We start from the raw sequence: 22,660 nt of genomic DNA, 5'->3' as shown, positions 1-22,660 counted from the left end.
ATATTCCAGAATTCTTAAATGTCCGTACCTTTGGACCTGTATCTGGGGTGTTGTCTTTAGAAGAGAATCAGAAGTGGTGTTAAAGATTAAAGATACAACGTGATATAAAAAAGCAAAACGAGGGAAACAGCCTACATCCAGTGTTGGGGAAATAGTTAATTTATGGTGTATATACAGATAGAATAGTAGATCTCCATGGAAATCATGTTTAAAAATTTTTTTTAATATTTATTTCATTTTTGAGAGAGAGACAGAGCACAAGCGGGGGAGGAGCAGAGAGTGAGGGAGACACAGAATCCAAAGCAGGCTCCAGGCCCCGAGCTGTCAGCACAGAGCCCGACGTGGGGCTGGAACTCACGGACCGCGAGATCATGACCTGAGCCGAAGTCGGACACTCAACCGACTGAGCCACCCAGGCGCCCCATTAAGTAATTACTAATTAAAATAATTTTTTAAGCTCAGGTCCTTAAACTATTGCAGTAAAATCCTGATTTGAACAAAGTAATTTACAAAGGTACGTATTTGCAAGAGAGACAAAAATTATCAATGTGTACTGTGACTAGCTATATTGTTAAAAATTTTTTTTGTACTTTCCCATTTCCCAAGATTCCTACATTGAATATTTTTTAAGCCGTGTTAAAAATACTTTATTTTGGGGGCGCCTGGGTGGCTCAGTCGGTTAAGCGGCCGACTTCGGCTCAGGTCATGATCTTGCGGTCCGTGGGTTCGAGCCCCGCGTCGGGCTCTGTGCTGACAGCTCAGAGCCTGGAGCCTGTTTCAGATTCTGTGTCTCCCTCTCTCTGACCCTCCCCTGTTCATGCTCTGTCTCTCCCTGTCTCAAAAATAAATAAACGTTAAAAAAATAAATAAATAAATAAAAATAAAAATACTTTATTTTGGAAAGGTAGGGAGAGGCTCACCTCTCCTCATGGCCTCCCCCGTGACCCCCAGCAGACCGATGGTCACTGCGGTTTGAGTAAAAGCGGCCGAGCAGACTCTGCGACATGTCCTTCCGCATGCTTCAACAGACACTTTTCTGAGTGTTTGAGCTGTGGGTTCTGAAACGTCCTTGAAAGCCTAGCTCTGCTGTTTGGGTTTCTGGTTGTCCGTTAAAAGCTTAGAGGCAAGAAACCTTGGAGTAGGAAGACGGTGCCCCCTCCCTATGGATCTGGCTGTTGTTTCAGCCCGACACCCCCACGGCCTGTGCACATGTGCCGGGGAGTGCTTCATGAGTAGGCTTGCCATCGGTGGGGCGCAGGGAGGTGCGTGTCCTTTGAAAAGGCCCTTCGCCCGCTGCCTCAGACATGCCTGGATGAGGGCACAGTTGAGTTTTACTTGACCCAGTAGTAAGGAAGGAAAGGGTCTTGTCTGCATTTTGGTAGATGGAGAGCAGGGTTCGTCTGTTTAGGTTTTGATCATGAGAAATCTCCGGCGGGTTCAGAGGAAGCACGGGAGTATAGTGCAGCCCCTACCCTCCTCTCAGCTCTGGTAGCAACATCCTGCCATTCTCGTATCACCGGAGCCTCTGCGTCTCCCGACCCCAACTCTGGTGATGATTGCCTTCACCCACCTCAGTTCTTCCTAGTTTGTTTTTTTCCCGACATTTATTCATTTTTGAGAGAGCAGGGGAGGGTCAGAGAGAGAGGGAGACACAGAATCTGAAGCAGGCTCCGGGCTCCAAGCTGTCAGCGCAGAGCCCCACACGGGGCTTGAACTCACAAACCGCGAGATTGTGGCTCGAGTTGAATTCGGACGCTTAACTCACTGATCCACCCAGGCGCTCCAGTTCTTTCTAGGTTAGGTGAACTTCACAGACGTTGAAGTGAGCAGATCGTAGCCATACGTTTTGACCAGTGGATAACCCAGCCACGAGGGCTCCATTGTGACCTAAAACGCTGCCATCTCCCCAGGAAGTTCCCCTGGGCCCCTTCTCAGTCATTCTCAGAGTGCCTAAATCGTGTGCGTGTGTGCGTGCATGCGTGCGGTCACCTAGTGCATGGTGTGAACTGAAAAACAGAGAAGAAAGCACTTTCTTCATCTCAGAATAATCGGGTCCGAAACCTTGGGCTTGAAACGCATCCGGACTGTTTACTTCTTGAATCAGTCTTGTCAGATGGGAGTGCTAGGGAGCGTCTAACAGATTCTGCATTTGGAATTACTGAAATTTAAAATGTCATTGTTTGTTTGTTTGTTTTTGTCTTTTAAAGAATCCTCGCAAGGCTCGGGTCACACGACGTTTCATCGTGGTGGAGGGGCTGTACATGAACACGGGAACTATTTGTCCTCTCCCGGAGCTGGTGAGCAGCCGCGGTCACTCCAGATTCTAGAACTCGGGCTGTCGGGCGGTGCTGCCTCTTGTCCCTGAGCACTTGTGACGCCTCGCATCTGCACCGCTTTGCCTAACGGGTCTCAGGAGCACATTCAGGCCATACCGGGGAAGTACATTAACATTACGTGCCAGCCCGGTCTTTAAAGGGTAGTCAAGACTCAGCTTTTTAAAACCAGCTTTATTGAGGTGTAATTGACATGCTAATGAAATGCATTCACTGTCAGTACAGTTTGGTAAGTTTTGGCAGATTTGTACACCCTCATCTCTGCCGCTGCAGTCAAGTTACAGAACATTTCGATCTCCAGAAAGTTCACTCATACGCCTTTGTAGTCAGTACCTCCAGCCCTGGCCCCAGACCACCGTTGATCTGCTCTCTGTGCCTGTAGTTTTGACTTTTGTGCAATTTCCTATAAATGAAATCATATAGGATGTGTTTTGTAAAACTCTTGCTTTTTTTTTTTTTTTTAAATGTTTATTTTTGAGAGAGAGACAGAGACAGTGCAAGCCGGGCAGGGGCAGAGAGAGACAGGGAGACAAAGAATCTGAAGCAGGCTCCAGGCTCTGAGCTGTTGGCACAGAGCCCGATGTGGGGCTCGAACTCACAGCCCGTGAGATTATGACCATTTCTGGACTCTCAGGGTTGTTCCACTTGTCTGTATGTCTGTCCTTATGCTGCTACCACACTGTCTCAGTTACTGTAGCCTTATAGTAAATCTTGAAGTCAAGACACGTGAGTTCTCCACTTTTGTTCTTTTGTAAGATTGTTATGGTTATTTGAGGTGCCTGGAGATTCCATTTGAAGTTTAGGATCAACTTTTCCATTTCTGTAAAAAAAAAAAACAACAACAGCCATTGAGATTTTGACAGATAATAGATATTCGATAGAGATTGGATTTTGATATTGAATCAGGATTATATTGAATCTGTAGATTGTATTGAATCTGTAGATTGCTGTGGAAAGTTTGTCCATCTTACTGATGTTAAGTCTTCAAATCCATGAACACGGGAGTATTTCCATTTATTTAGATCCTCTTTAATTTTCTCTGGCAGTGTTTTGTGGTTTTCACTGTGCAGATCTTACATCTTTTTGGTTAAATTTATTCCTAAGTATTTTATTCTTTTTGATATTATTATAAATGGGATTTGGGGGGTGAGCGTTCACTGATAGTTTATAGAAATACAACTGATTTTGTGTTTTGATCTTATATCATGGAACTTTTACTGAACTTACTAGCTCCAATAGTATTTTTATGGGTCTTATTCTATATATCAACTCCTATAATCTGTGAATAGAGGTGGTTTTACTTCCTTTCCAATTTGGATGTCTTGTATTTCCTCTTCTTGCCTGTTGCTCTGGCTAGAACCTTCTGTACAGTTTAGACTGAGGTGAGGGGGGAAGATTGTCAGGCTGTCACCACAGAATATGATATTAGCTATGGTTTTCCATAAATGCCCTTTATCAGTTGAGGAAGTTCCTTCCTAGTCCTGATTTGTTGAGTGTTGGTACCATGAGAGATTTGGATTTTGTGAGACGCTTTCTCTGAATCAGGTGATGAGTTGATCATGTGATCTTCCATCATCCTATTAGTATAGTTGATTTTCCCGTGTTGAACCGCCCTTGAATTCAGCCATTGAAATTTGAGTCTGAGCCCGTCAACTGAATGAGGATTCAGAATAAGGATTTCATACCTTGTTTTTAAAGTGTTTTACTGTTTCTTGAGGAAATCTAGACACATTCTAAATATCAGTGAAAGAGATGTGTTGTATTGGTTTTCCTTTCCTTGTTTTTGTGAGTGTCAAAAACTGATAGAATAATATGGGGGAGATAGTATAGTGGGCCAGAAGATACCAGAATTGCATATGTAGGGCTACGATAGTAAAGCAGTACTGATAGATAGATATACAGCCAAGCCTTGAAACAAAATATAAAGCATAAGGAACAGGTCAAGTATGTATTAGCATTGAATATGTAAAGATTACAGGATTATGACTTTGGGATTCCTGTTTGGTTTCACTGACTTGTCTATTTGTGTACCAGTACTGGCATAATATTCTTAAATATGTCCTAAAACATGATTTTTTTAAAATGTTTGTTTATTTTTGAGAGAAAGAGAGCACAAGCAGGGGAAGGACAGAGAGAGAGAGGGAGACACAGAATCCGAAGCAGGCTCCAGGCTCTGAGCCATCAGCACAGAGCCCGATGCGGGGCTCGAACTCACGAACCATGAAATCGTGACCTGAGCCGAAGTCAGACGCTCAACTGACTGAGCCACCCAGGCGCCCCGGAAACATGATATTTAGAAATTGTCTCATTCATACAATATCTCATACATACTAATGGATGGAAAACAGTGTTGCAAAGGTATAATTCTCTCCAAATTAGCTGATTCATTGTTAATAAAAATCCATCTATATTTAGTGGTTGATAATCGCTGTATTTTAATTCAGTTGTGGAACTGATCACATTCATATCATTTAGGAGTAAATCAGTTAAACATTTGGGGGAGACACCTGGGTGGCTCAGTCGGTCGAGTGTCCGACTTCAGCCCGGGTTGTGATGACCTCACAGTTCGTGAGTTCCAGCCCCACATGAGGCTCTCTGCTGTCAGCACAGAGCCCGCTTCAGATCCTCTGTCCCCCTCTCTCTCTGTCCCTTCCCCGCTCACACTATCTCTCTCTCAAAAAATACATTAAAAAATAGGGGGCAAAAGCTATACAAACATACGTATGTTCAGCTTCCCAACATGTACATGGAAAAGTAACATGAAGTAATTAGAAGAACATTCAGAAAAGGATGCATCTAAACCTTCGAAGGGAAAGGACTGACTTACAAGCCTGAAAGCAAAGAGGGAAAACAGGTTGAAAGGCATATTAATGAAAACTTTTTCTGAATTAAGAAAACAGTGCCATGAATTCAAATTAAAGCATAAGGCCACTGAGGGAAGAATATGTACATTTCCTCAGGAGTTTTATGTGTACTCAAACCAGTATTTAACACATGCTGTCTACATTCATAAGGTCTTACAGTTTTGTCTTTAAAAATTGGCCTTATACTGTCTATATTGTTGTTAAATTTAGAGCATCTAAAGTACAGTCTCTTGGGACGCCTAAGTGGCTCAGTCGGTTAAGCCTCAACTTCATTTCAGGTCTCGGCTCAGGTCACGATCTCACGGTTCGTGAGTTCGAGCCCCGCGTCGGGCTCTGTGCTGACAGCTCAGAGTCTGGAGCCTGCTTCCGATTCTGTGTCTCCCTCTCTCTCTGCCCTTCCCCTGTTCATGTTGTGTGTGTGTGTGTGTCTCTCTCTCAAAAATAAACATTATAAAAAAAAAAACTTTTTAGTAAATAAAATATAATCTCTTCACCATCATGACACATTTGACCCTTGAACAATGCAGACCCCCATGCAGTTGAAAATCCACATACCTTTTGACTCCCCGAAAACTCAATACCCTACTATTGACTGGAAGCCTTACTCATAACGTAAACAGTTGATTAACACGTGTTTTGTATGTCATACGTATTATACACCGTATCCTTAAGGTAAGCTAGAAAAAAGAAAACATTAAGAAAATCGTAAGGAAGACGAAATACATTTACAGTGCTGGACTGTATTTATTGAAAACACTTCACATCTAAACAGACCCGCGCAAGGGCCAGCTGTAGTTCTGAGAAACGTGCGTACGTGGCCGTGTTCTGAAGTGTAGTTCTGAGAAACGTGCGTAAGCGGGCCACAGGTACCGAGCTGCCGACCGCAGGACTGTGGCTCCTGGGGTAAGTGCCGTCCACTTGCTGCGAGCGTCTGGTCGTGGCACTGCCCCCAGTTGCTCAGTATATGTGTTCTCTGTTTAGAAACGCCTTTGTTTAATACATACTGTTGAGTCGTTCACGTTGAGCTCAGGGCCGCCGGCGCTGTAACTCATGCCTGGACGAAGCTTCTCTAACACACGCGTTTCCTCCGTGAGACGCATCCCAGCCTTCTGGCGCTTCAGATCGCCAGCCCGCACTTCAGCGCTGTGCTGGGCCGTCCTAACCGGAACCACCGGCCAAAAGCACAAGATACACAAAACCACAGCGATAAATAGACGCTGAAAAGGACACGTGTTTCCAGTGTGAGCGGAGGCAGGAGTCAGCCTCGGCTGGGGACAGGCAGGTCGGGTGACTCCGTGCGTGCCGCTCCGCACTCTGCCTTGTGTGTTGATTCGGGGTTTCGGGACGCGCCCAGCAAGCGGGCAGGTGCACAGCTACAGACCCACCAGTGTTGGGGACCAGATGTGCTTTTTCCCTCCTAGGTGTAACTGTTCTCCCCAGTATCTTCTTGACGGTGCTGGTCACCAGCACTGTAACGTGGCGTTCTGTTTACCACTCAGGTGAAGTTAAAGTACAAGTACAAAGCAAGAATCTTTCTGGAGGAAAGCCTCTCGTTCGGAGTCCTGGGAGAACATGGTCGAGGAGTCACCGAACATTTTGGAATCAGCGTAAGTGCCCCTTGCTCCTTTTCTGGGATGTGTCCTCATGCGGAAAACACGCGGTTCCGTCCTGCCGGCCACGTTCACGTACCACGGGCGCGAGGCGGTGCTCCCCGTCAGCGTGCGGGGTCGTGCCGCCCTGGGCTCCGTCCCTTCACTGAGCCCACAGGGCACCAGGTCCGCCAGACCAGGGCCTGTCGTCCCTCAGAGCCTGGAAACTCACGGCGGTGCCTCCTAGGATGCGGTCTGTGTAGCCTGTAGCGTTTGATCTTGGCTTTCCGTGTCTTTTCTCTAGAAACGGATAAACTTGCCTGCGTGTGTTTCTTAAAGTCAGTAAGACTTCCCTAACGTAGTCCCTTAGAAAATACGATGGGGGCAGTGAAAGGATGTTCTCTCCGATATTTACAACTGTGTGTTCTCAGTGGGTTCTGTGTACGGGTGTCAGATGGCCGTGACTTCTCTACGGAGGGAGACGCGGAGTCAGAAACACTGGAGGCAGACGCGCCACCAAGCCTCAGGTCCCAGAGAGCTGGAGGGAGTTGGTCGCGTGTTCTGTTCAAATGAGCCCCACCTGCCCCAGTCTCGGCGGCTTGAGCCCCTGGAGCCTCGGGGAGGAGCAGCGTCTGCCCGCCCACAGAGCCTGTGTTCACCGACCCCCGTGTGCTGGAGCTGAGGGGAGCTTTTCTGCAGATCCTGTGCATCAAAGCTTTCCGATCTCTGGCAAAACGTTGAACTGAAGAACACGAAGTCACCTTAGGTTATCTGCGTCTCACTACCGATAACGAAGCAGAGCGAGTATCCCCAGTTAGAGTGACACATGCTCCTTCCCCAGAGGCAGACTGCTATTTGGTGATTAAATGCACTGAGCAAAAGTGCAGAGTAGATGGACCTCAATCGGATCCTGATTCCGGCAAATACTGCAGAAAACCAGCTTTGTGAGGCAGGTATTAGAACACTGAGTATTCGGCAACATTAAGAAATTTTTCATTTTTTAGGTGTGATAATGGTTTCGCGATTATGCTTTTGACAGGGTCCATGTCCTTTAGAAACGCACACTGAAATATTTACAGATGAAACTCTTAAGAAGTTGGGGGATTTGCTCTAAAGAAATGCTGAGAGCAGGAGGAGGCTGTACATGGAAGACTGTCCCATGAGCTGGTAGTGACTGAATCTGGTGATGAGAGTTGTTTATTCTGTCCTCTCTACCGTTGTGTGTCTTTGACATTTTTCATAATAAAAGGTTTTTTTAGAAAGTAAGAGCCAACAGGTTTCCTTGTTGGGTCTGTGGACCACTGAGAAGCCCCAGGTGGGATTGGACCACTCACCATCGTGGCGTCAGTGGGTGGCTTTGAACGGCCGCTGTGTGCCCAGGTGCACCTTGGTGCCGGGGCTGGAGCGGGAGGACGGAGTCGGGGAGGAGACGGTGGCGACTCAGAAGGCCACGTGGCACAGTGGGGTTTGTCCGTTGCCCGGTTCAGCGTGGCCAAAGAACCAGTTGCCATGTTTGGAAAAACTCCCCTTGCATTTTTGAAAAGGTGAACGTAGGGATAAAGTGTTCAAAACTCTGATAGATTTGTTCGTATTTATCTCAGGTACCTTCTGGGGGCATGGCCAACTAGACCCTCGTTGAAGCACGGAAATGACTGATTTTGAACCTCAGAATATATGCAGTACTAAGCAGCTTTGGGTTTATTCTTTTAATTTCTTTCTGTCCTTCCACTGAGGGTAAATCGCCGAAGGGCCTCTTTAGAGACACGCTTCGAAACCTTCCGTGCTTGTGACCATAGGTTTTGTGTGGCTTCTCCTTCATCGGCACAGAGGTGGTTCATTTGAACCAAGATGTTAACGTGATCAGTGCTGCAGTCTGCAGGCTTGACGTCGGTCTTTACTTTTTCTTTAAATTGAGGAATAACTCCCACCGTCTTGCTTTTTTGGCAGATTGATGATATTGACCTTATCAGTGCCAACATGGAGAATTCTCTCGCTTCTATTGGAGGTTTCTGCTGTGGCAGATCTTTTGTAATTGACCATCAGGTGGGTTCTTTTAAAAAAAAAAAAAAAAGACAGTAGCTCCTGAAACTAATGCCCCCTGGTTGTGTTAGAAGTTACTCAGCTGTAACTTCCAGTCACACAGCTTCACTCTGACGTGGTTTGTCGCAATCTTTATTTAAAAGTCAATATGTCAGGGCACCGGGGTGGCTCAGTCGGTTAAGCATCTGACTTCAGCTCAGGTCATGATCTCACGGTCCGTGGGTTCGAGCCCCGCGCCGGGCCCTGTGCTGACAGCTGGGAGCCTGGAGCCTGGTTTGGATTCGGTGTCTCCTCCTCTCTCTGCCCCTCCCCTGCTCACGCTCTCTCTGTCTCAAAAATAAAGATTAAAGAAACTTGTTTAAAAAAATAAATAAATAAATAAATAAATAAATAAATAAATAAATAAAAAGTAAGTCAATTTGTCTGAGAATGACTCGACATGTTTGTATTTGGAAAATATCTTCTGAAAAAGGTCTCGTTTTTGTTACGCGTATCTTTTACACGTGCATGGCTCCTCCCACTTTACCATTTGTAGGCACCGTTAGCAGGTCATGCAGATTTGGTGCCTTTAGGGTTTTTAGCCCCCCCCCCCACCCCCCCCCAAAAAAAAGCGTATTCATGTCTTTACCTTGTTTGTTTCTTCTCAGCGACTCTCCGGCCAGGGTTACTGCTTTTCAGCCTCGCTGCCCCCGTTGTTGGCTGCCGCTGCGATCGAGGCTCTCAACATCATGGAGGAGAACCCAGGTACGGTCTTCTGCCCCCAGGACCCTGGGCCTCACGGCTCACGTCAGCCAGGCTGCTGGCGCGCTCTCGGAGGCATTCGCCGGAGGGGCGTGTGCACCAGACGCCGGTGCCTCCGGATGATGTTGCCTGGCGTTTGTGGGGAGAATCGCGGCTGGGATGTCGTCCGCTCAGGGGATTCTGTGTGGGCTTCTCTCCCGGCCGGAGGGCTGGGCCGGCTCCCAGGCTGGGCGGATGGGCCGAGACGCCAGGAGGAGGGGTCAGCTCCGGGCCTGTTGTCATTCGAGAAGTCAGCTGAAGTGTGCTGCTGCGGGTGCCCTTGCACATAATTTATAGCTTACCCAGTTTTCCCTTCAGCCTTTGACTCGTTATTTGGTACTGAAGCCAAATCCGGTTCACCGGCCGTTCAAGCTTCCTTATTAGGCCAGGTTGATTACATTTCAAACGTGGCCTTGGGTTGGGGTGGCACCTCCTCACAGAGCCTGAAACAAATGGAAAAGCAGGCCTTAACCCGGTATTTCTAAACTTAAGATTCTTTAACTCTTTAAATGTTTAACATTGGTTTTAATTCAGAGAATCAGGAAACGTGTGTCTGCGTGCACATCGATTGGCTTGCTTGTCAGAAGGCCCAGCACGAGTGCCTCTTGGTCACACGTTTTAGTTTTTTAATTGTCCGTGAATGAGGTGAAAACGTCCAAGAAAAGATAGCAAATGGTAGTATAGCGTCTTCTCTTTTATCAAATCGTTAAGGGTCCAGAAATAAGTACTATATCTGTACCCTTTTATTCTTAGATTATTTATAGACTCCTGATGGGAACGAGAGCCCTCGTTCTGTTGCGGGAAACCTCCCCCAGCTTGCGCTCAGAGTGGGCGAGGAGGTGAGGGCGGCACGCCGAGACCGGGCCGGGGCCTCCAGAGGCGCTCCTGTCTGGGGGGGTGGCCGCATTTTAAGTTGATGAGCTTGAACACTAAACATCTTTAGAGATACGTTTAGATTAGTAATATCACATCTTCCAAATATTTTTTTTTTCACACAGGTATTTTTTCAGTGTTGAGGGAAAAGTGCAAACGAATCCATAAAGCTCTACAAGGGTAAGTTAACTATATTTTCAATGAACTGAAAGTCTGTACCACGTTTAAACAACTAGTGAAAAATTTTGAATGTCACCTCTTTGGTTTTGAGTGTATTTAATAGGCTTGGATCAGTTTGACTCGCGGCTAAGAAATGAGGAACTCGGTTCTTTCAAATTTGTGGGCCTGAAACCAGAGCATCGTTTTGTTGTTGTTTTATTTTATTACTTATAATTTGTTGAGAGAGAGCACGCACAAGCAGGGGGAGGGGCAGAGAGAAAGGGGAGAGAATCCCCAGCAGGCTCCACGCTTAGCGGCAGAGCCCAACGTGAGGTTTGATCTCACAGCCATGAGATCGTGACCTGGACCGAAATCGAGAGTCGGACACGAAACTGACTGAGCCACCCAGGTGCCCTGCTTTGTTGTTGCCTTAACGAACCGTGACTTTGTTTTTCTAAAGGGATACAAGCTAATTAATGCGATAGCAGTATATAAGGGACAGAGGTGAAGATAAGCACCAAACGCGCTGTCACCAGTAAGAACTCGGGTCAACATGGAGAATCTTTCCTCGTCTGTACGCATAAATGATATCATTATATGCTGCGTCATTAGATGACAGTGGGTGGGTTCATATCGTCCATACTTTTTAGAAAATTATTAAGGTTTATTTTAAGTGAAGAAAAACAAGTGAAATCGAAATGAACCATAGGAGTGTTGGCTTGTGTCTGTCTTAATGACACAAGAGTAGTTCTTTAAGGTTGCTCTGGCGTCAAGAAAAAATTCAGGTAGGTGACGCCTCCAGGCAGAGTTCTGGTCTTACCGAAAATGATCTCAGTCGCCCAGGTGTTTCCTTTTGTCTTTCCCAAGGTGGAAACGTGTCTTTTCAGTCATGAAAGTCCCACTTACTGCCAGATGTGGGAACTAGAAGCTTCTCTAAAAGGAAAGGACAGTGAATGAATGAGCAGATCGCGGCTGTTGCAGATGAAGTAGGGGCAGAAATAATTACCGTTCTGGGTGTGTCTGCACGATAGTAACAGAAGTTCTTCTTGCATGATTTATGGTTGGGAGCCATTGTTCGTGTCGGTTCCAGTTACGTTGCCTTATGAAATGTTAATGTGCCAACACGGCACACTGGAGCCACTGTAGACTCAGGAACACCAACCGAAGTGCCCTTCATTCTGTCCGGTGGTAGCAGTGTGCCCCTTTTGTAAGCCCAGCCCTCCTCCACCCTCCCGTCTTCTCCTCCGAAGCCCCCAGATCCCTGTCTGCCCTGCGCCCGGTGTTGGCAGACAGCCCGGCCTCACGCTGTCACTCAGACCTCCACATCTTCCCTCACAGACGTGCATGCACGCAGGCATCCACACCGCTCCTCCCTGGTGTGACAACCGGGGCGGGGGCGGGGGGTGGGCTGGGAGGCTTGCCTCCTGCAGTCATAGCTCTTCCTCCGTAAGGACTCGGCGCCTTCGGCCGTCCCCTTTCTGCCGTCACCCGTTCCGAGCGGTTTGATTAGCGTTCAAGCACGCTCTGTCCTCTCTTCTCTTAACTGCCTCTTTCCCGTGACCCCACCTTCCCGCCAGCTGGTAGCCAGTCTTCTCTGGCATTTGTGCTGTGTCCTCATGATCTGATCTCCAGCAGTCTTTCCAAGCTCTTATTTATTCTAGACGTTTGTATCATTCTGTGTGTGATGATGTATGTAGAGGTCCTATGGTCTGCGGCAATTATTCTCTCTTCCTCCAAATTCTTAAACATCTTAGTTCTTTTTTTCTTTCATTGCGTTGCTCTAGGTCGCTAGACATCTTCTGTAATAGTAGTGATAGACGTTTTCTGTCATTTCCAACCTAAAAGTCTTTCTTCATTAAGTGTGAAACATCACGGCCGCATGGGTAGCTCAGTTGGTTGTTTTAAAGTACGAAATGTTGCACTACGGGTTTTTTTGTAGGTGGTATTGATCAGATTATTCCTAGACTTGGAGACTTTTTTAAAAAATCATAGACTTGTCTCATGCTGAATTTCACTGTTAGAATTGTCTCCTGTTAGACCGTGCTTGCATTCTGGAGTAAACCCCTATTTGATGATGTATTTTTCTGCACTGTGCTGCTACCTGGTTTATTGAGAAGCCTAGTAGCACGTATTACATTTAAGGAAAGGAGACCCAGATTACCGGTCTTGGTTGGTGGTCTGAAAGGCCAGCGAAGTTAGCTTCTCGCACCTCCCTTGATACATGGCACACGGTCATTTCGGAAAGCTCATTGAGTCCTAAACATGTTGAAGGAATCCGTGTACTAGAAAGTGCTTCTTGCGCCCATTATATTCTGAGGGAAAAGCAGATCTTTCTAAGGGAAGCTGGGTAATGAAGGCAATTTAAAACGTGCAGCTCAGTTTCTGACAGTCATATGCCACCATTTGTAGTCAGTCTAGCAGGTGGGTCAAAAATCAAACCGTTATCATCACAGGATAAACACAGACTGTAAATGAACCTGATGTGCGGGTCTCATGACGTCTGTAATAATGATTTGAAAACACGAGATTTCACGCCTAAAGAAATCTCTCTCCCTCCCTGAGAAGCTGCAGATGTCCGTGCTATTAATCCTAAAATGAAGATAATCATAATCCAAGTAAAACTTAACAGTAAACATGCAAATAAGAAAGGAACTTCGTAATCTGATCATACTTCCGGTGGTCAAGATGCAGCGTCTTTAGTGTTAGAACTCATCTCTATCATTTATGAAAGACAAGATAAATGAGCAAGGAAACATTACCAGTCTCAGTAAGTAGTCGTGAAGGAGGCAGAGTAATAGAAAATGAATGTGTAGACGCTTCCCGAAAGGAGCGAATTGGGAGGGAGGCCGCAGGAGGTGATCCTGGGGCCGGACCCGGCTTACTAGCCAGCAGTGGAAGACAGAGCGAGGGACAGGCGAGGAGAGGGCGTGAGGGCCAGGCCTCGGGACCCAGCGGGTGTGTGAGGAGGGGCCGCCAGAGCTGGGGAGGCGGGGAGGCGGGAGCAGGGCCCACGGGCCTCCCCTCCCGGTGGAAGCCTGGGGATGACTCCTGTTTTCTGTGCTGTGTGAGCCAGTGACGTCCGCCAGGACAGGGAGGCTTCTTCCCGCCAACTCACAGCGGGCCCTGCAGGGGCAGGGGCGTCTACACCAGGGAGCACCGCCCGGAGCACGGATCCCTGCTGTCTCTGTGGGATCGGAGCCCCGCCGTGTGACGCCTCCTGGGAAAACCACAGGGTTCTGCTCCGCTCATGAATGCAGACTTCGTAGTTATTTTTCTGCGAGACACCGTTGCACCCGGAAGGGACTTACGCTGTGTGTTTCCTTTCAGCATTTCTGGGCTAAAAGTGGTGGGAGAGTCATTTTCTCCCGCATTTCACCTGCAGCTACAAGAGAGCACTGGGTCTCGAGAAGAAGATGTTAAACTTCTTCAGGAGATTGTGAATCACGTAAGTGTGTAGTTCTACCCTGAGCCCAAGCAGCGTCTTCTGTGTCCCGTCTTAGGAAAGATCTCTTTGCCCCGGGACGCAGCCCTCTTGTGGAACCGTTCTGGTCCCCAGGCCTTCGGGACACATCTGTGCTGACAGGCCGCACTGTATCTGCCCGGTCAGGTTCCGCTCGCGTTGAAGTTGTCGTGTTCTGTGCTCCGTTGTATCAAATACACTTTCCTTGCGCTCTACATAATTAGCCTTCCAGAAAACCCGTTCGCACGGCATTTTCAAAGCCAGGCTTTCATACCTGTGGGTGGGGATGGCATTATGAGTGCTGGTCACAGGCAGCACTGGACAGGCGTCTGGGGTGAACCCCCAACGCAGCTGAGACTGGAACTGGAAAGGAAGAAAGATCGCTTCTTCACCAGGCCTAGTTTGGAGGTTGATTTAAATATCTGTGTCTCCTGAAAGTGATTTTACTACTAATTGTAACTTCATTATTAACTAAGAAATGGCTCCCTGGGGAAGACCACCGGCCCCTTCCCTGGAGCCCTGCCCCCTCCGCCCCCCCCCCTCCCCCCGCATGCTGCTCGTGCTCACGCTCGGATGGAAGGGCCTGGGACCCCGCGAGCACCCGTGCTGGGACGGCCCTGCCTTTCCCCCGACTGCAGTGCGGCTAGCATGCGCCTGGGAATGGGGCAGGCTTCTTTCTGCCTTCTCGTCCTGCTTGTCCTGGTGGTCCCGTCCAGGGGCTCTGCCCCGAGGTCACCGGGACGTCAGGATGATGGCTGTTGTCTGTCGTGTGCCCTTGGCTGACCGTGGCCGGGAGGTCGGGTCTCTCCGTGGTGGTGTGGCTGGTCGGTATGGAGAACGGGGCTGAGGCCGATCTCGGCTTCTTAGCTGCCCTCCCTCCTCCAGTGTGTGAAGCCGCCATCAGGAAGGACAGGTCGGTGGGGGGCTTCATGCAGTTGGTGGCCTTCTGGAGTCCGTCAGCTTATAAAACGGAACCAGACCCAGAACGTGAGATCCCCAGCTCAGGGGATCTCAGGAACCGTGTGAGGTGATGAGCAGTCCGGCTGGCACAACGCCCCTTCCCCAGGGCCCAGGTGCCACAGGGGCCCCCCCGGGTGCGGCTCTGCGAACTCGACAAAGACAGACTCTCTTTCACGGGAACCGACCTCCCGCTGGTGCCTCTCACCCCGTCCGCGTTTTTACTGCGATGTCACGTACGTGTGTACGGGCCGAAGAGAAAGGACGGCATCCTCGAGGTTAGGGCTCTTAGAGACGTGCCGCGACCGCTTTGTACATTAAACGCAGGCTAAGTGGATGCCACAGGGAGAGTCAGGTCAGTCACACCAGCTCCATGTGACGGCCCAGCCTGTGCTCTCAGCAGGAGTGCCCGCTGGTGTGATGGACGCAGCCCGGAGCAGCCTGTCGGGGCCTCGAGCCCCCGCGCGGATCCCCCCCCCCCCCCCCCGCCTCCTCCGGCCCCCGCGGGACGGCTCTACACGGGCTTCACGCCGCAGGGCCAGGGCCGCACTGCCACGGGAGCCCCCGTCCTCAGTCCTCTAGACGTCGTGGCCGTGGGGGCCTCCTTCTCCTTGAGTCAGAGACACTGCAGAGGGCAGGCGACGGAAGGGGGGCCCGTCCTCAGAACGGAGGAGAAGGCGACAGTCTGCACAGCTCACCGATGCCGGACCCCGTTTGAGGCCCCAGCCGGAGGACATCCTGGGGAGAGCTGAAGGAGAGCGGGCAGGGCTCGGGGGAGGGGCGCGCACACGGTCCGGAAGCCGCATTTGTGCAGAAACGCGGGGTCTTGCGGTGTCTTTGCGTCCCCACGCTAAGCTCCGCTCCACACTCCGTGTTCCGTATCTGAGAAGGGATGGTTGTGGCGTTGGAACTCTCACTTAAGCTTTGCAGAACCCGGTTTCGCTAAGTTCTTGTTGAGTTGCCTGACGAGACACTGTTTTTATAAAGAGCGATGGTTTAGGACGTTTCTTAGCCAGGCCTAGGGTCAGAGCCGGTCCGGGTGTTCTCAGGCAGTTAACTTCTCCAAGTCCATTGAGACGGATCATCCGTATCCGTCTGGCCGCGCTGCCCGCTGCCGTTTCCCGTCTTTCCCGCAGAGGGAGACCCGCCCGGCAGCGGTCGGGACGGCCCCTCTTCAAGCAGACTCCCTCACTGCCCAGCCTGGGAGCAGCGGTTCCTTCCTTGAGGCCACCCCTGCTCTGATTGTTCTGTTTTTGTTTTTTTCCTTAGTTTTCTTAATGCTCATTTACCTTTGAGAGAGAGAAACAGAGTGTGAGCGGGGGAGGGGCAGAGAGAGAGGGAGACACAGAATCGGAAGCAGCTCCAGGCTCTGAGCCGTCAGCACAGAGCCCGACGTGGGGCTCGAACCCACGGACCGCGAGATCGTGACCTGAGCTGAAGCCAAGAGTCGGACATTTAACCGACTGAGCCACCCAGGTGCCCCTCTGACTGTTTGTAAATACAATTCGCATACCAGAAACTTCTCGCTTTTAGAAGATAGAGTTGAGGGGCCTTTAATGTACCACAAGGTTGTGCCCCTGCCTCAGCCCAAAATATTTTCATCCCCCAAAAAGAAACCCTGATGAACCATTACTTCGATAGGATTTTTATCCTTAATTTTGAAGGAGTATATCTTAGCTTTGTAAAAATATCAACAAGTGGTTAATGTGTGGAGACGCTGTGCAAAACGTGGGTGACACCAGACTCTGAAGCCTGGTAGCGCCTGGGCAGAGGTGCCCACGGCCGTCAGAGGAGTTGCTGGTACCTGAAGTGTAGGCTGTTGGGCTGTGAAACCGTCCTCCGTTTACGACCAAGTTCAGCTTTGGTTAGTTTACGGGGCTTTGCTGGTACTGTTGCCCTTGTCCTGACTGTGCTTTGTTGAAAATGGAAACCCCTAGTCCTCTGTGGCTATTTAAACGTAAATGAAGGAAAAGGAAAAGTCCCATCTGTCCGTGGCACTGGCTGCGTCTCACTCACAGTGCTTGACGGCCACACGGCCTGGGCCACTCACGGGGCCTCGCAGAGCGAACGCCCGGCAGGAGGTCTGGGCGGAGGCGCCGAAGGTGGCGGGGCCGCTGGGGGCACGTCTGTGGCGTTCCGCCTTCTCGCTGTTGTGACTGGGAAAATGAACTAACCTGCGGTTAAGGATGGCCTTGCAGAGTACCTCCCGTCGGGATGCCCGCCGTGTCTGCGGCCCAGCTCGCAAACGTGTCCCTTCTCTTCACGCAGTGCATGGACAGGAGCATCGCGTTAACTCAGGCACGCTACCTGGAGAAAGAGGAGAAGTGCCTCCCTCCGCCGAGGTGGGTGGACGTTCAAATGTGACGTGACTCTTGCTTTTGCTACTTGAAAAACTCTATAAAGCGTATTCTGTTGCGAAAACGTCTGAAATGCTGCCACAGGATAAGGAAGTGTGTCGCTAAAATGTAGCTCATCCTCTTTCCTGTTCTTAAAGTAGCCATTTTCAGATTTTACCTGTAAAGCCCCCCCAGGACTCGCCGGACCCTCCCAGTTAACCTGAAGAGGTGTCCGCGATCCCAGGACTGGACGGGGGCGGCCGAGGTTCTGATGAGCAGATGTGCGTCTGTCACACCTCGAAGGTGACGGGCTGTGCCAGCCACGTCCACCGGGAGGACCATCCTGAGGGAGGGGCACATCCGGCCGCTGGCTGGAACGCCATGGGGTGCATTTGGGAGTGCAGACGCTCCCAGACTGCCCAGGGAAAAAGAAAGCAACAGTGGGGAAAATCTAGAGAGGTTCGAGAAACCCTGCAGGGGGGGAGGGCACCTTGACTCTTGATTTACAATCGGCGCTATTCAGTAGCACTTAAAATACAGTCAAAGGAGGTAGACACCCAGAGCATGAAGTGTCAGGGTCACAGCATGAGGTCCGTGAGGTCACAGGGGGAGGGCACGATTCGTTCTGGCCTGGAAGGGACTCGGGCTTCCGAGGGCGGGTGATACTTAAGCCAAGCCCAGAAGATGGAGTGTGTCAGTCAGACTTGTCGACGCCGGCGTCCGGCAGGCTGTGCAGTGGTGTGGAGACCCTCAGGTGCATCTGGGGAGACAGAACACAGGCTTGAGGGAGACGAGAGAGACGCTGGAGAGCAGGGAAGGCCCAGGGAGGACCCGGGAGACTGGAGTCTGAGCCTGTGCGGACCTGGAGGGCCAGCCCACGGGCAGCAGCCCCGAGTGGCTTAACGAGCCTACCCCGTTCTGATTGCGCCCAGGCAAGGTGCGGTCTTCTGTCTCAGGACAACAGGGTCCCTGCTTGCTTTGTTCCCTCAGTGCTCCCTGCCCAGCACAGTGCAGCTCAGTGCACGTGTCCAGTGGACCGTCCGGACGTCTGCAGGGGGGGTGGGAGAGAAGAGGGAGGAGTGCCCAGGAGGGCTGATACTGTTTTGTGTTCAGTTTCCTGAAAACTTAAAAATGTCTGCCTTGCCTCCGAGTATTCTAGAACTTGCACACGACCCACGGAGTTGTAAATGCGAGCGTCAGCACGTAAACACTCCCCGATTTGAGAAACGTGAATTCCTGCCTTGGGCCCGGTGCTCCTCAGGCAGGGCCCCCGGCACCCAGAGCCCCCCACAAGGTTGCAGGCGGGCCTCAAGTGGCAGACTTCTGAAAATGGCCCGTCAGGGTTCGGGCTTGCGGGCAGAGGGTCCCTGCCACAGTCGCTCGGCTCTGCCGTGCCGTGACAGGTGGCACAGCCTCCTTTGACGATTTTCTGTGTCCTTGTTTCTCAGCATCAGGGTCGTGGTCACGGTGGAACAGACAGACGAAGAGCTGGAGAGAGCCGCACGCACGATCAAGGAGGTGGCCCAGGCCGTGCTGCTGTAGGCGGGTCCCAGGGCCAGGTGGGCAGTCGCCGTGCGGCACGCGCGGGCCTCCCAGTTGCCGCCGAGCAACCTGGAAGAGGCCTGTGGGTACCTGGCAGGGTGGCCACCGACCAATCGCGTGGGTGTGGACTCGGCGGGCCGCCACGAGGAGGATGCTGGTTATTTAAACACACAGACACACACACACACCCCTAAAAGCCCAGGAACTGGTTTTTTAAGAAGAAAACTAATGACAGCATATAACCGATATTTAAATTGTGCGGTTTAGTACTATTTAAATGTTTTATTATACTAGTATTTTATATTCGTTTGTTGTTGCCGTTTAAAAATGGAGCTTCAGTTTATCTCTTCTCCCTCTAATAGTAATTGTGCGAGCACTCCTAACGTTTCCTAGCAAAGCATCTCTGCAGCATTAAAGCTTAGAGGAGCACTTCACCGTCTAGGAGACAAAGCGTATCTGTGAGGATCTAATTCAGCCACGTCTTACGCGGTCTCCATCCTGTGAAGCCCAGTGGTGGCTAACGTGTAAGGAAGCACTCTTTGTGCTGTTGCGACAACCTTTTCATTATATTTGAATCCTAGAGTTTTTATATACATTTCTAACAGCTTACCTTAGCATCCCTAACTGGAGAATGACTACTCATTGTATTTCCTAAGTGAGCAATAATTTAAATCAAATACTATTTTAGTTTAATATAATTGACCTTCACATTTATTGTGTGTTGACTTCTAATCTGTTTTAGGAGGAGGGTTACTGTGACGATCCCAGAATAGAAATCATGTCCTTGATATTTTAGAATATCTTGAATGTATTCCTTTTTTGTAGAGTGGGTTTGCCTAAGGACATATAACTACTGTCTTTTTCTAAACGAAGCAAAATTATTTTTATTTTCAGCTTATGAATTCCAAATATCTAAAAATGTGAATGCACTAAAAATAAAATTTTTAAGCTGGACTTTAGCTATCTGTTTTTTCTTGTGCCGTGTGCCACAAGGTAGTGTGTAAATATTACACTGTTGTTTCTTCTCTTAGTAAAGGTAAAGGAGTAAAATTGTTAAAAAAAAAAAAAAAAAGTAATAATGCCATTTTTATAATATGTGAAGTTCATATTAACAAATGGTCTTCAACATCTTTTTAAATAACATATTTTTTAATGTTTAGTTTCTATTTTGCTTGAGGTATTTCGTACATATGTGCCTTGTGATTGCTGCTGCTTTAAAGGATACAGTACTGTCTTTGGGGGATGTATCTTTTCGTTATATTTTTTAATGAAATAAACCTACATTCCTGATAATCAGTCTATATGCATGTGTAATGTGTTCAACAGAATAGCCTCTGGATTTTCACTTTTCCACCTAGGTAGGGTAGTAGTCTTGGTGTCTGTGTTTAGAAAATATTAAGTACAGGGGTGCCTGGGTGGCTCAGTCGGTTAAGCTTCCAACTTTGGCTCAGGTCATGATCTCATGGTTTGAGAGTTCGAGCCCCACGTTGGGCTCTTTGCTGACAGCTCAGAGCCTGGAGTCTGCTTCCGATTCTGTGTCTCCCTCTCTCTCTGCCCCTCCCCTGCTCGTCCTCTGTTTCTCTCTCAGAAATAAATAAAAACATTTAAAAATCAAAAAAAACAAAAGAATATTAAGTACATTTCTTAGTGTCTTTCTTCAGTGTATGTTATCTGGAATTCCCTAGACTTCTATTGATGGGAGCCTAGGCCTCTATGACTACACGTATGCCAGAGCTGTGGGGTTTTTCTTTTAATAGAGAGGGAGAGTGCGAGCAGAGGGGAAGAGGAGCAGAGGGAGAGAGAATCTTAAGCAGGCTCCACGATCAGTGTGGAGCCCGACGCAGGGCTCAGTCCCATGATCCATTTTGACCTGAGCCACAATCAAGTTGGACACTCAACTCACTCAACTCTGGGCACCACCCAGGTGCCCCAGAGCTATCATTTTTATTAGCAGATGATGATAGCAACTTTTCAGCTACTTCTAAAATATTTTGTAAATCAACATCCAGATGTTCATTGCTACTTTTTAAAAATGATAGAAGTGCCTGGGAAAGATGGTGAAAACAACGCATGTTGTCTGACATCAGCCCTTGAAACATAGCAGCAGTTTGAACAAAAACCCAAAACCAAAGTCTTTCTGTTAAAACTGTACAATAACCAGCATCCAGGTACATGCACCACAAAAGAAACATATGCTAGGAACAGTAAACTTGCGTAAAACTGAGGCAGAATGCTGAGAGAAAACTCCCCTCAAACCTGAAGCAGGGCACATATTTCTCCCAAGAAACCACAAGAGGGCTCTGGAAGGCTCCATCGGCGGCTGGGGTGGGCAGCACGGAAACCATTCGGGGACCGTTTTCACTCGGCATCGTCATCCACAGGAGAGGAAGTACCCAAACGACTCCTCCCTTTGTGATGTCTACAGCTGGGTTCCAACTCAGGAAATGTGGGGCTCTGAGCAAGCTGGGACAGAAACGAGAGCGGTATTTCCAATCTAGAACTGCACCAACGGGACTGGATGCTTTTGTTTTAGGTACCACTAGAACGGCTCTGTAATATGCCAGTTGTAAGATGCACTTCAGTAACAAGTATCGTCACATGGGTGGAAAAGGTGCATCTTAAAATCTGCAGGATAAGTCAGTGATCTGCTGCTGTGCGGGCTTGATGCCCTCTTTCCTTGTGGATGTAAAACCTTTGTGTCCCAGAACACGGTGTGTGAGGACGATTGTAGCCACCTAGTCTTCCATTATCTCTACCCTTCCAAAACATTGTCCTTATGAGCACATCAAACAAAACCACCCATTACCCACACCCACAGTACGGATTATGCTGTGGAGAATACGTAAACTTTATTTTCCTATCTAGTGCCTAGTAGAGAGGAAAACGGGGTAGGCGGCTAAATGATGACGGAACACACGTAAAGCAAAAAGTCGTCTTCCAGAAGCAACTTGCAAAGCAGAACAAAAGGGGAGCAGCCTTTTCAAGAGATTCAAGGGAAAAAGAAATGTGAATCAAATATCCAGAAAAGCTGTCTTTCAAGTAAGAAGTTGGTAGAAAAACAATTTAAAATAAGAGCTCGGTACTATGTTCATAAGCCCTTCTGAGGAATCTGCCAGGGGGAAGCTCCATCAAGTCAAGAAGTCGCTGGGGAAATGAGAAGAATTAAGATAGTAAACTAAGAACTATTCAACACAGAAGAAAGCAGTAAAGGACAGAGGTGCAAAAATGAATAGCAAAAACCCAACCATATAGAGAATTACGTTCAAAGGTAAATGGACAAAACATTCAAAAGGCTGAGGTTAGCAGGCAGACTAAATTTTTTTTAAAAAAACCTGTGCTGTCTATAAGAAACTTCACATTCAAAGACACAAGTAATGATGAAAAGTATGCCATGCAAACAACCGTGAAAGAGCTGGAGTGGCCTGTATCAGTATCAGAAAGAACTTTCAAGAACTATCACTACAGACAAACAGAGACATTTCGGAATGATAAAAGTATCAATATGTAGTGAAACCCCAACAATTGTAAGTGTATATATGCTCGTAAACACAGAGTCCTCAAATACATGAAGCGAAACTGACATAATTGAAAGAATAATTTATCAGGAATAGTTGGGAGATTTGAAAAAGCCCACCCTAAATAACTGAGAACAAGAAAGAAAATCATACGTAAAGAAGTCCTGAACAGTACAGTCAACTGACTGGAGCAGACCTATTTACGTTTGTAG

At 48.6% G+C, this 22,660-nt stretch overlaps 1 protein-coding gene across 2 annotated transcripts in view; it reads left to right on the top strand.

The window, feature by feature from the left end:
• Positions 1–20,226, top strand: part of SPTLC1 (serine palmitoyltransferase long chain base subunit 1) — a 54,139-nt gene extending 33,913 nt beyond the window's left edge. The window contains exons 8-15 of one of the 2 annotated variants that reach the window (XM_078436075.2): positions 2,208–2,297; positions 6,697–6,804; positions 8,734–8,829; positions 9,474–9,570; positions 10,605–10,659; positions 13,966–14,083; positions 17,324–17,397; positions 18,872–20,226. In XM_078436075.2, coding sequence (XP_078292201.2) covers positions 2,208–2,297; positions 6,697–6,804; positions 8,734–8,829; positions 9,474–9,570; positions 10,605–10,659; positions 13,966–14,083; positions 17,324–17,397; positions 18,872–19,127 — 894 coding nt within the window. In that variant the 3' untranslated portion in view covers positions 19,128–20,226. Of the gene's footprint in view, positions 1–2,207; positions 2,298–6,696; positions 6,805–8,733; positions 8,830–9,473; positions 9,571–10,604; positions 10,660–13,965; positions 14,084–17,323; positions 17,398–18,839 lie in introns of both variants that reach the window. The other variant, XM_078436074.2, reaches the window with a different exon arrangement.
• The last annotated feature ends 2,434 nt before the right edge of the window (positions 20,227–22,660 follow it).

Source organism: Panthera onca, chromosome D4 (genome assembly GCF_046562875.1).
Source record: "Panthera onca isolate mPanOnc1 chromosome D4, mPanOnc1 haplotype 2, whole genome shotgun sequence".
Lineage (NCBI taxonomy): Eukaryota > Metazoa > Chordata > Mammalia > Carnivora > Felidae > Panthera > Panthera onca.
This window is presented reverse-complemented; position numbering and strand designations above follow the sequence as displayed.